Source organism: Callithrix jacchus, chromosome 7 (genome assembly GCF_049354715.1).
Source record: "Callithrix jacchus isolate 240 chromosome 7, calJac240_pri, whole genome shotgun sequence".
Classification (NCBI taxonomy): Eukaryota; Metazoa; Chordata; class Mammalia; order Primates; family Cebidae; genus Callithrix; species Callithrix jacchus.
This window is the reverse complement of record NC_133508.1, coordinates 68,647,549-68,660,816: the sequence shown is the minus strand read 5'-3', so window position 1 is coordinate 68,660,816 and position 13,268 is coordinate 68,647,549. Positions and strand designations below refer to the sequence as shown.

The following is a 13,268-nucleotide window of genomic DNA, read 5'->3' as shown; positions in this document are numbered from 1 at the left end:
TGATAAATAAGGCACTGCAAAGGGGTTAAAGGTTTTGTTTCTGACTAAGGTGACAAAGGCTCACATGAAGCAGAGCCAGGACAGATACCCAATCTTGCCTGTCTCTAGAGCTTACAGAATTGTAATAAAAGTTCACAGGTGGGCTGGGTGCAGTGGTTCATGCCTGTGATCCTAGCACTTTGGGAAGCTGATGTGGGCAGATCACTTGAAGCCTGGAGTTCAAGACTAGCCTGAACATGGTGAAACTCTCTCTCTACTAAAAACATAAAAATTAGCTAGGCATGGTGTTATGTGCCTATAATCCCAGCTACTCAGGAGGCTGACACATGAGAATTGCTTAAACCTGGGAGGAAGAGGTTGCAGTAAGCCAAAATTGTATCTCTACACTCCACCCTGGGCAACAGAGTGAGAGTCTGTCTTAAAAAAAAAAAGAGGTCTGGTCCCGGTCGCAGAAGCAGGATGACGAAGGGAACGTCATCGTTTGGGAAGCGTCGTAATAAGACGCACACGTTGTGCCGCCGCTGTGGCTCTAAGGCCTACCACCTTCAGAAGTCGACCTGCGGCAAATGTGGCTACCCCGCCAAGAGCAAGAGAAAGTATAACTGGAGTGCCAAGGCTAAAAGACGAAATACTACTGGGACTGGTCGAATGAGGCATCTAAAAATTGTATACCGCAGATTCAGGCATGGATTCCGTAAAGGAACAACACCTAAACCCAAGAGGGCAGCTGTTGCAGCATCTAGTTCATCTTAAGAATTTCACCGATTTAGTCATGCAATAAATATTCTGGTTTTAAAAATACAAAAAAAAAAAAAAAAAAGAGTTCTCAGGTAGTGAGTGATAAAATGTTACAGAAAACACACCACTAGCAGGCCTGGATCCACAAACAATAGAACCTGCCTTTCCAAGCACAGATCACAATTCAAATGAAAAGTTTCCCCAAACTTCTAAGCCATTTTTGTTGACTATCCTAGGAAGAGTTGAGACTAAATTCTCTGCATTCAGGGATGCCCCCCTCTTAATTTCCTAGTCATTCATGTAACCAATATCAAACTTAGGACTTGCCAGGTGCCCAGAATCTTGCTCAGTACACATGCCCCTCCTTAAAGCTTCCAGATCTCTCAGAGACTGAGAGGCAGGTTTGGAAGAAAAAAAATTCCAAGAAACCAAATTTCACTGTGAAAGGTTCTATGTGCCTTTGGCTTACCTAGTTAGGCCTTTCTCCTTCATGTCATCCTAATCCTAACACCTCACTCAGAACAGAGAGAAATACCAGCCAGTTAGTTACTTAATGGCTTCAATTAACAGGAAAGCTCACTGTTGTCACAGCCCCCAAATACACAAACCAGGGAGTTAAACTTTAGGAAAAAGTGTTCTTTAGGCTCCATGTCCTTGCTTCTCTACCACAATTTCCCTATGAAGGATCTCCTAAGTATAAGAAATACCCTTTCCCTAGATTAAGGACAATACAGTACAGGGTTAAGACGACAGGTTTTGGTAACACAAAACTTGAGCTTGAGTACCAGTCATACTCTTTAGGTCTAAGTTACTTCTGTAAAATACGGATATTACTGGACACTTCTGGGCTGCCAAGCATTCATTTCCCTTTCCTAATAACTCCCCAACTGCCTTGTGAGGAATCGGTTGCTTCTTACGCATGTGACTCAGCTAATCCAGTCTGACATTCCCTCTCTAAAACCTGAATTTTGAGTAGAGGCAGAGATTTTGAGTTGTGCCCAAGGAGCCAGTCCTTGTTTCAGGAGAGTTCCTGTGGTCTACCACTGTTGTTCCAGTTCACTGCAGTTACTATGGTTCTTATGCCAGATTTTCTAGCCTTAACCCTAAATGTGAGTTCCTAACATCTTTCTAATAAAGTTTCTTTTACTTACATTAGCCATTTTGTTGCTTGCAACCAATGAACTCCAAGTGGAACACCGCCTCATTAGGTTATTAACAGGATAAATAGAGTGAGATTCAACAGATCTAAGCTGATACTGACTGACCTTATCAACCATTAGAAGTAAATTCAGTATGGACATTTAAGTGTGGTCATGTTGTAAATAAAGTACAAATGACCACAAAAAAGATTAATCCATTGACCATCTTATAGGCCACCTCCTGGCATAACTGTTTTACAGTTATGGTACAAGGCCCATGATCCTTAATAGAAAGCCACCTTAACATACCTGACATGGGTCTTCACTACCCATTCTAGTCCAGGAAATGCCTCAGGAGGTTTCAATCACCTGAAAATGGAGAAATAACAGATCAGTCTTTTGAAGAGGAATTTTTAAAGACATAAAAAATAAAAGATAGAGATCCTGCATGCAGTTTACACATTACAGGAGAAACATGCAACTTTTAAGAAATTTTTAAGTAAAGTTTCATTGTGAATATCAATATGGGGACCTACAGGGACTCATCCTTACACATTTTTAAATAGCTGAGCAGAAAGCTTTACTTTGGGGTGCAGCAGGAGGTCTAATCTACAGTCATTGAAATTTTACAATGTGTCATTTAAGATGTCAGACTTTGTGCCCAGGTTACATTACAGTTCACTTGTGATGGGCAGGATTATTAAGAGTTATGGCTAATTTATGCGGCAACATATGGTTTTTCTTTTTACAGCTATTTTTAATTAAACAAGTTTTGCAAAGTTTTAACATTAAAATTAACAGCTAAAGAATTGTTTATGCAAGTTGCTGTCACAGTTTATGTAAAAGAGAAATATGTGCTATTAAAATCAGACATTTAGGTTACCTTTGGTTTTTTGCGATGCATGTTAGCTTTACACATCCTGATTCTCTTGCGATAATTTTCCTTTAAAAAGGGGGGTATAGAGTGATCTCTTTTCATCAAAACAAGACATAATGCCCTGAAAGCTGACTTCAAACCATGGTTGAAAATTCAGTTATTTACACTTTATCACAATCTACAAATACATTTTTTTGTTGGTGTGTTTTAAAAAGAAAAAAAAATGTCCATCATGCACTGCTGCAGGCAGCTTGGCACTTCAATACAAGAGGATTTTTCACCCCCGAGCAGTTTAGGTGGCTCTAAGAGGGAAGCCATGAGAACCCTGAGAATCAGCATAGAGTAGAAATGGGACCAACCAATTCCATCACTTCCTCTCTTGGTCTCTTAGGAGGGGGTTCAGAGCCAGCCTATCATGCCAAATCCTGCTCCAGCCCAGCTGATTTTTCAGTATTTCTGGGTTTGAAAGAGAAATCATCAAGGGCATCCAGAGTTGGCTGAACTGTCATGTCTTAAGCAGGTGCTGTCCCCTTCTGAGCTCACAGAAATTACTTGGTGTCACACTTTAGAGCCACCTAGGGGCTCTACAGAAGGTGCAAACCAGGCTGGCTTACACTTTTAAATACTGAGACCTATGTATAGAAACCAATCCAAGTTTCAGCTCAGTTGAGTTGAAAACGCTCCATAAATTAGAATTTTTGATAGGATTGGATACAACTGCTTCCAACAACTTCCAGGGGGTGAAAAAGCTTTGGTTATTTTTAAACTAAAACTTAACAACTCCATCAACTTTTTTTTTGGTAAACTTAAAATAAAATCCCCCCCACCACTTTTAAGAATGTTTCCAACTTTTAACAAGCCCATTAACTTTAGAGTTAATTTAAGTTTATTTGAAAGAGAAAACTATTTTATGGTCCACCCAAAAAAATGACAATTCATCACATTTACTTTGATTAAAAAAGGACTAAACTTTATTGACAAACTGCTGCAGACATTTTGACATAAGTTTAAGCTACCTATTTAGGCAGACTTACACATGTAGCATTTAATCTTCCGAGAACAAAATGGGAGGACGGTACAAATCCAATTAGGACTTTAACTTATGTACAAAGTGGATTTTGATTCCTTTTTCATTCAGCTGCAGTGTCCCTTTTTATATCATGCTAGTGTTGAGACATACTTGACTATCTTGGGAACAGTTCAATATTGACAACTGTCAACTTAAGAAAATCATCAGCTTTTGGCCCCAGCGTCCAAGTGAGCTTTTCATGGAGTGCAGAATCTCAAATGGACAAAATACTTCGTCTTTTTAAATACTGAAATTTTAATTATTAGTACTGTGACTGAAAGATTCTTCATGGCTAAAAAGCTCTGCATCAAACTCAATTTAGGAGGCCTACCTTCCCACCACCGTCAACCTCTTCAAAACCTACTCCCACCCCTAAGTATCTCTCAACACAGTATGTCTGGGGCTAGATTTCAAAACCCACGTAATGAAAAAGTCAGTTTTACAAGCCTAATTTTGTTGTTGTTGTTTTATATCAATTAACGTTAAAAATTGCATCAACTATTTAATTTGTGAGGATCTTTCATATTAAAATTTAACCTTAAGATTCAACCGCCATGTGCTTTTATAAAGGAAACATTTTTTTAGAGACGTCTGAGCTCACTTTTACATGGTGGTGCCTACTGCCGTTAACGTTTGTGATTTTAAATCTTAAACAGCCCTGAATTTTGAAATGTAGCCTAGTTTGGGATTCTGCAACTACAACTTTACGGGATGCCTCAAATCAAAACTAAGAGAAAGTTAACAAGCCTTTACTTCAGAACCTTTAAGCAAGCAATGTCACTTTTGAAACTAACAGGTTTGTGTGTGTTTTTTTTTACTCAACTTCTTTTTTTTATTATAAAAGGTACACTTCTGTTTATATTTAAACAACAAAGAAAAAAGCATCTACACACTTAAAAAATTAATTCAATATTCCTAAATCTATTTTAACTCATTTAAAAATACTACATACAGAAGCCAGAATGCAGAGTTAAGAATGGAATAAGGTGGGGAGAAGAAGGGGATCACGAAGAAAAACACTTAGACAATTACTTGTCTGTTGTGGGTAAAGCAACAGGAATCCTGGGAGATACAAGAAATCAGTAACAACTTTGCTCATAATTGATATTTTCCCCTCATGTTTGTTTTTAATAACGTCCATATGGGTGCTCTCTGTATGCTCCCTTCACTGGCCTAGCTGGAGGGGCCTTCAGTGATGGCCTGGTCCCATTCCAGTCGTCCTGGCCTGTGGGGAAAACAAAGACAGTTTATAACCATGTTCCAACAGCACTTAGGGATGAGTGGGAATAGGTCACATAGTAAAGATCACCAAAAACACTGCTTTTCTTCTAACGTCTTGACACTTCCCCTGGTGTTCCTTGCTCTCTACTGGATTTGACCCTGTTGGACAGCCTAGGCAAATTTTCAGTTTTGAGTGGAAGGACAGAAGGGAACAAATCCAAAAGGGTTGCCACTGACTCTGGAGTAATCTCCCACAATGAGGTTCTTCATAGACAAACATGATCTATACTCTAGTCCCCAAACCTGGTGATACCCAACACCTTGCTTGAGATAGTGAGGAAGTCATTAATCTTAGTGAGTCTACAGTGGTCTTTCCAGTTCCCAAAACAATATGGCAGGCAGCCTCAGGTAAGGTAGGAAAACTTCTGGAAGTCTTTCAGATTGGAAGCAGGCAGCCAGCCCCACTTCCACGCAACAGCAAGTCATGTTTCCTCATGGACAAGTATCCTCTGGCTCTCTGGGAAAAGCAAGGGCCACTTTTCATGAGGTTCTCCACCAGCAGAGCTGACAGTGCTCTCTCTGGTAGAGGGGTGTGCAATCAAATGTTGCACTGACAGCACTGTTTAAAATAATTCCAAGGCCGGGCAAGGTGGCTCATGCCTGTAATCCCAGCACTTTGGGAGGCAGAGGCGAGTGGATCACGAGGTCAGGAATTTGAGACCAGCCTGGCCTACATGGTGAAACTCCGTATCTACTAAAAACACAAAAATTAGCCAGGCATGGTGGCATGCTTGTATTGTAATCCCAGATACTTAGGAGGCATCGCTTGAATGCGGGAGGTGGAGGTTGCAGTGACCTGAGACTGTGCCACTGCACTATAGCCTAAGCAACAGATCCAGACTCCATTTCAAGACAAAACAAAACAAAACGAAAGATAATACAGATCAGGATCTGTTTTCTTTTTATTTTTAAAATTTTTTCTTAGTGGTTTCTTAGTATCTCCTAACCTTATCTCTTTTCTTAAGTCAACAGTTGAGAGAATCCAGACCACATCTTCAAATGGTTCTCTTTGTGACAGAGAAAAGCCTTAGGGATATGATCACGTATTTCTAGAGGTGACCTCTTATGAAAACAAACTGTGCTTAAACTTATTCTTCCCACACCTTACACACACCAGTTCATTCCTGAAGTATTTTTCCAGCTGCCTATATTCACAAATATCTGGCTCTATCACTATTGGCCTCAAACTCCTGTATAGATCTAAAGTCACACAGAAACCTAATTAAAGCCCTAGTATAACACACATTTCCATCACTTTCCAAGTGGCTTCTGGGTATCAACAAGACAGTTTTTCTTCTTTTCCTGAAGTATACAGATTATCCTGGACAGTTTATTTTTCTGTTAATCAAAGCAAAGATCAGAACAGATTAACTGTGGCAACATCATACCAGGGGCACAAAGAGAAGCCTGCCCCTTTCAGTTTGGTCTTTTCTCTAGCAAAACAGAAATGCAATTAGTCAAACACATACAGAGGCCCCACCTGTACTGCCTCAATGATGGCAGGAAATACTTGGGTGCAATCACACTGCCCATCTAAATAGTGGTATATGAGCAGAGGAAAGCAGTGTTAGTGACTGGCAACTGTCCACTGCCATTTCACTAAAACTGGTAATAACAGTTTCCTTGGGCAAGAAGCTGATTGGCTACTTCATACTGTGCTGAGTTGGGCTCAGTTTGTCTGTCTCTGGGAGGCCCAAAGAAACTCGTCTCTTTCAACTAGGGATAAGAGGAGACTGTCAACCAAGTATCTCAACATGAATTGTCAATTGCTGAGCCCCTGCCAAGCATTCTCTGGAGGTCCCTCAGATATGCTGAAAATACCTCACACTGAAAAGGTAGCTCTTGCTGCATCCACTGCCATATGGTATTCCCACTGAGGCCTATTAACACAGGGCCATCACTGGCTGTTGAGGACACACTTGAGCAATGTGTTTTTAACCAAACCTCAGGGAAGGCAGCCTGGTCCTGCTGCTACTGCAGCCTCCATAGCTCTCTTGGGATCGAGGACTGTGTTGAGATGTCTTCAAGCAAACAAGGAGCTTGGTGCCAGAACTGTCCTGAATTGGCTCTTGCCCCTACAGACTCTAATCTGATTCTAATAGGCACTATTCCTTTTTCTTTTTGTTTTTTGAGATGGAGTTTTGTTCTTGTTGCCCAGGCAGGAGTACAATGGTGAGGCCTTGGCTTACTGCAACCTCCACTTCCTGGGTTCAAACGATTCTCATGCTTCAACCTCCCAAGTAGCTGGGATTACAGGAGCCTGTCACCATGTCTGGCTAATATTTTTTGTATTTTTATTTTTATGTATTATTATTTTTGAGATGGAGTTTCGCTCTTGTTGCCCAGGCTGGAGTGCAATGGCGCAATCTGCCTCCTGGGTTCGTGCAATTCTCCTGCCTCAGCCTCCCAAGTAGCTGGGATTACAGGCATGCACCACCATGCCCGGCTAATTTGTAAAATATTTTTAGTAGAGGGGTTTCTCCATGTTGGTCAGGCTTGTCTCGAACTCCTGACCTCAGGTAATCTATCCACCTTAGCCTCCCAAAGTGCTGGGATTACAGGCGTGAGCCACAGTGGTCCGCCTTTTTTCGGTATTTTCAGTAGAGACGGGGTTTCACTATGTTGGCCAGGCTGGTCTCGAACTCCTGACCTCAGGTGATCTGTCCACCTTGGCCTCCCAAAGTGCTGGAATTACAGGTGTAAGCCACCATGCCTGGCCCTAATAGGCACTATTCTTGCCCCACAGCCTGCTCTGGCTAGCTACCAGCCATCTAGGACCCTGTCGGCTGACATTTCCTTTACAATGACATTATTTTCAATGAGATTTAATTTTTTAATAAAGTGGGGCAGATGAGTACAGTTGTATATATGATTAAGTCCTTGTTATCTGCCAAAGTGCCCTAGATAGCAGCAGCAAAGGCCCAGAAATACAACCTAGGTCTAGCTATTTCCCTGTCTGAAGTAGAAAAAAAAAATCAACATTAGCTTATAAGTCTGTTGCTCCAACCAGGCCAACCTGGTCTTCAGCCCTAGGGTAAGACATACACTACCCTTCCAAGAGTAACAATACCCCATCTCACTTTAGCAGTCCCTCTTTCTACCATGTACCACAAAATTTAAGTAAGAGCAAAACTCCCGCTGTCACATCTAGCAACATCTTGGCCTTCTAAAGGTTATCCTTAGGTGTGTTTGTCTGACTCTCAATACTTCAGGCACCAGCATTCTCCAAGGCACTTACTTGTACATTCTGCCCCACCACAGAAATAAAGACATACCATAAGCTTCATAAGAATCTTGAACCTCCCCATGTCCATAGTCATAATATTCTGAGTCCCTGAAAGCCAAAGACAAGAATGTTAGGAAGCTACAGAGGAACTATGTTTTAGTTTCACCTTTTTCTCAAATACTTTCATATTTCAGTTATTTTACTATGTATATTTATACAGGAAAATACTCATTCTAACCCATCCCTAGATGCCAAAATATTTCCAAAATACGTATATACGTACTTATAAAATAATTATGACATCTATAGCAAAGAAAAATGGATATCACAGAATATAAAGTGAAAAAGCACAATTCTAAATTAACCCTCTTAATATAGCATACATATATATGTATTCATAGGGCTCACCAGAAGAAAAAAATAACTTGTTTTATTACTACCACAGAATTGAGACTCTTTTCAATCAATTCACAGGTAAGCTATATATATGGACACACAAGAATATGGTCTTAAAGAGAAATACGGAAGTGGAGAAGGGCAGGGAAGAGAAATACAGAAAAGAACCTAGGTTATGGTAATGGAATTCAAATTTTATGTAACTTCAATGTGGTTTTGATATTTTAAAATGATAAATCAAAATAATGTAAAGGCATTTCTCCTTGTTTCCATGTCACAGGTCGGAAATTTTTCATCTGCTACTCTCAGGTTCTGTATTATAATTTAAGGTTTAGAGTTATACAAATTTATTTTGAAGCACATCTGTGTGCTTCAAAGATGACAAAAGCAGAGGAAAGCCTTGCATGGTGGCATGTGCCTGTAATACCAACTATTAGAGAGGGCCAAAGTGGCAGGATTGCTTGAGCTCAAGATCAAGACCAGTCGGGTTTGGGTGGGGAGTACAAAGGCGATACCCTCAAAATGTGAACCATTCTGCTCCTTAGGGTTGTGCTGTCTAAATCTCTGTTCCTCCAACTCCCTCTCTCCAACCTTAGGACACAAAACCAGTGCTTATATTGCCTGACTCACCCTTGACTCTGGCTGTAATAGCCTTCATAGCCTTCGTAACTTTGTTCTGCATACGTATCATCGTATCCCTAAAACAGAAAAATAAATACATAAAAGATCAAAATCATAGAGAGTAGGAAAAGTAATTATATCTCATGAAAGTAGGTAGGCTTCTGGATTAAAAAAGGACATGACATTTCCCTCCAAAATGTTAATGCCTACTGTAGAATAGTTAAAAGAGAAAGGGTTACTAAACAAAGAAAACCCAAACAAATATATGCCACAGAACACGTGTGGGTAGGAAAAATTACAAAAATCAAGCTTTAGTATTATCAGTATTAGTAGTTAAGAAATTCGTTATAAAACACTACATTAAGGTATATTTTATTTCCTGTTTAATCTACAGACTTACAGAAAATCAAGCCTAAAATGGAAAAGCCTTCTAATAGTTCAACATTCACTGCAAGAGAAGAGGTCAGCTTCCAAATCTTACAAGTAGTCCATGACACCTACATAAAGGACTGAGGCCCTGTCATTTGATTTCATTTGGCAACCTTCTAGGTATTGGAAAATGGCACACTGTTCAAATTTCTTACATATTCTTCATATGTTTCTGGTGCAGGAGGTGGAGGCAAAGGTATCCTCTGGATGCCCGCTGTCCGTGCTCTTGGTGCTGGAGCACCCCTCACAGTAGGTGGGGGTGGCACGCCTCGAGTCACAGTGGCACCTCTGGTAATGGCTCCCCTTACTGGTGTACCACGTACCAAAGCCCCACGAGGTGGTCCAACACCACGGCCCCTACAAAATGAAAGTTTACTTTAAATGGAGCTTTTCATAAACAGACCACTTTTATGTTCTGATTTGTTTTCAAATTCTGGAGTTAGGCAGATTTTATGAAGCCTTAACTAGGCTATTATTAAAGCACAGAGGAATGCACAGGACAAAGAACCCATACTCAAAGACTCCCCGGGTCCTACAGTGGACCAATTCATCACTGCACTGCCTTAGGTAGGTCGGGAGAGTCTGAACACTCCATAAAGGTCAGTCACAAAAGGTAGAACTTTAAAGTTAGACCACTAAAAAATACTAGGACTGGCTGGGCGCAGTGGCTAACACCTGTAATCCCAGAACTTTGGGAAGCCAAGGTGGGTGGATCAACTGAGGTCAGGAGTTCAAGACCAGACTGATCAACAAGGAGAAATCCCATCTCTACTAAAAATATAAAATTAGCCGGGCATGGTGGTACATGCCTGTGATCCCAGCTACTTGGAAGGCTGAGGCAGGAGAATTGCTTAAACCTGGGAGGCAGAGTTTGCAGTGAATCAAGATCACACCATTGCACTCCAGCCTGGGCACCAAGAGCAAAATTCCATCTCAAAAAAATGCTAGACCTGTCCAAAATTAGAAAACCAAAAGTCGGTTGGGTGTGGTGGCTCAAGCCTGTAATCCCAGCACTTTGGGAGGCTGAGGCGGGTGGATCACAAGGTCAAGAGATCGAGACCATCCTGGTCAACATGGTGAAACCCCATCTCTACTAAAAATACAAAAAACTAGCTGGGTATGGTGGCGTGTGCCTGTAATCCCAGCTACTCGGGAGGCTGAGGCAGGAGAATTGCCTGAACCCAGGAGGCGGAGGTTGCGGCGAGCCGAGATCGCGCCATTGTACTCCAGCCTGGGTAACAAGAGCGAAACTCCATCTCAAAAAAAAAAAAGAAAACCAAAAGTCTCAGTTAGACTATAGCACTTGGTTATGGTCAAAGTGCCCAAGACCAAGAATTTATATATATATATATATATATATATATGTTTTTAGACTTAGTCTTACTCTGCCGCCAGGCTGGGGTGCAGTGGCGCGATCTCAGCTCACTGCAACCTCTGCCTCCCGGGTTCAAGTGATTCTCTTGCCTCAGCCTCCCGAGTAGCTGGGACTAGAGGCACAAGCCACCATGCCCAGCTAATTTTTATATTTTTTTTTAGTGGAGACAGGGTTTCACCACGTTGGCCAGGATGGTCTCGATGTCTTGATCTTGTGATCTGCCTGCCTCAGCTTCCCAAAGTGCTGGAATTACAGGTATGAAACCACCGAACCTGGCCAAGAATTCTTTTTTTTTTTTTTTTTTTTTTTTTTTGTGGAAATGGAAATGGAATCTTGCTTTGTCACCCAGGATGGAGTGCAGCCGCATGATCTCAGCTCACTGCAACCTCCGTCTCCTGGGTCCAAGCAATTCTCCTGCTTCAGCCTCCCAAGAAGCTGGGATTATAGGTGTGTGCCAACACATGGGGCTAAGTTTTGTATTTTTAGTAAAGATAGGGTTTTGCCACATTGGCCAGGCTGGTCTTGAACTCCTGATCTCAGGTGATCCACCCACCTCAGCCTCCCAAAGTGCTGGGATTATAGGCATGAGCCACCACACCTGGCTGGAGAATTCTATTCTTGATGCAACATATAAATCCTGAGACCCTTTCTATGCTAGACATAAGAGCACCACCAAAAGAGATGATACTAGTAATCAAATTTATACCCTATTTCTGGGTGTCTCCATTATTTTTACCTGGGAACAGGTGGTGGAGGAGGTGCAGCTCCCCGGCCTCTCACTGGCACCCCACGTCCACGAGAGGGTTCAGGTACTCCATTTAAGTAGGACAGCTCTAGAAATTGCTCCTGGCAGATATCATCCATCATATCCTGGGAATGAAAGATACAAGGAGTACTGTGTGATATCTACGCTTTCAACTAAGAAACCATCTGGCCACAGGAGTCTTGAATTCTAAGAACAGCTTTGAGAGCTCAGATGAGGTCTCAGGTCATTCATTCTCTGAAGTCAAATGGCACCATACCTGTCACCTCTTTGAGAAAATCTTGATGGCAGACCCCTCATTATTCATAATGTGATCCCTGCCTAGCTTTCTGGATCACTGCCATTCTCCCTCTATATATAACCTCCACATAAGCTAGGCTGAACAACTTGTAGTTCAGAGCCTGGCATACTCTTACACATCCATTCTTTGCAAATAGTTCCTTTTCCTGGAATAATAAAAGCCACGACCTTTAACAGAGCTGTATGTACTTGGCTCTATATACTAACCTTTATATAAGTTTTTCAGTTTAACCTTTATATAAGTTTTTCAAAATGACCTTGAAGTAGGCAGATCTTCACATTTTACAGTTAGGAAAACAGACTCAAGAAATATACATCACCCAGACTAAGAACAGAGCTAATAAATGGCAGACTCTAGATGTGAATTCAGAATTACCTGTCTCAAAATCTAGGTGTTGGAGCAACAGGCTATATTTTCTTTTTTTGTCCACCTGAGGGACTCTTAACTCATCCTTACAAGACTTGTCTAAATAAGTGTCTCTTGAAAAGCTTTCTCTTGATGCCACCCCATAACTCCTCTTTTTCCAAAGTGCCATGTAATTCTCTGTACCCAAGCACTTACCATATCATTTTAATATTGTCTGTCACACATTGTAAGCTCTTCAGGAGCCATTTTTGTACCTTTATACCCAGGCATAGTATCAGACATCTGCCAGATATTTAACAAATGTTTGGGATGAATAAGGAACCTGAAGCTCAGAAAAGTGAAATGATAACCTGTCTAGGAAGACACAGAAAGAGAGACATATGTAGTCCTGTGCTCTTCCTACTGCAGCATGAAGCATTCCTGGTACAATTAATGGTTCTAAGGAGAAAATGGAGGGCTCTGGTTACAGATGCAAAAATTGCCTCGCTTTTTTTCTCCGCGAGAAGGAAGAATCAAGCGAAATGCCATTTGTAAATCTTTTCACTATTCCTCTTGAGAGCCAGTCTTAATACTTTATGCATTATTATATATCCCAGGCGTATACAGCTTCAACAGATGATTCTAGTCTTTGATGGCTCCCTCAACTCTCCACCTCCTCCTATCTTACACTCCACCTCCTCCTACCTT

The 13,268-nt window shown here is 41.3% G+C and overlaps 1 protein-coding gene and 1 pseudogene across 3 annotated transcripts in view; one reads left to right on the top strand and one right to left on the bottom strand.

The window, feature by feature from the left end:
• The window catches only part of KHDRBS1 (KH RNA binding domain containing, signal transduction associated 1), a 45,314-nt gene that overhangs the window by 12,877 nt on the left and 19,169 nt on the right, over positions 1 to 13,268 (bottom strand). For 2 of the 3 annotated variants that reach the window (XR_004745871.2, XR_621669.3), the window contains exons 5-10: positions 11,888 to 12,021; positions 9,932 to 10,133; positions 9,357 to 9,424; positions 8,380 to 8,438; positions 4,856 to 5,048; positions 2,187 to 2,246 (exon numbers count right to left, since the gene is read on the bottom strand). Coding sequence is in view for 1 of the 3 variants with exons in the window: in XM_002750547.5 (XP_002750593.3) it covers positions 4,951 to 5,048; positions 8,380 to 8,438; positions 9,357 to 9,424; positions 9,932 to 10,133; positions 11,888 to 12,021 (561 nt within the window). In the remaining 2 variants the exon portion in view is untranslated. Of the gene's footprint in view, positions 1 to 2,186; positions 2,247 to 3,702; positions 5,049 to 8,379; positions 8,439 to 9,356; positions 9,425 to 9,931; positions 10,134 to 11,887; positions 12,022 to 13,268 lie in introns of those variants that run through there. The other variant, XM_002750547.5, reaches the window with a different exon arrangement.
• LOC100385714 (ribosomal protein L37 pseudogene) lies at positions 435 to 820 on the top strand (annotated as a pseudogene).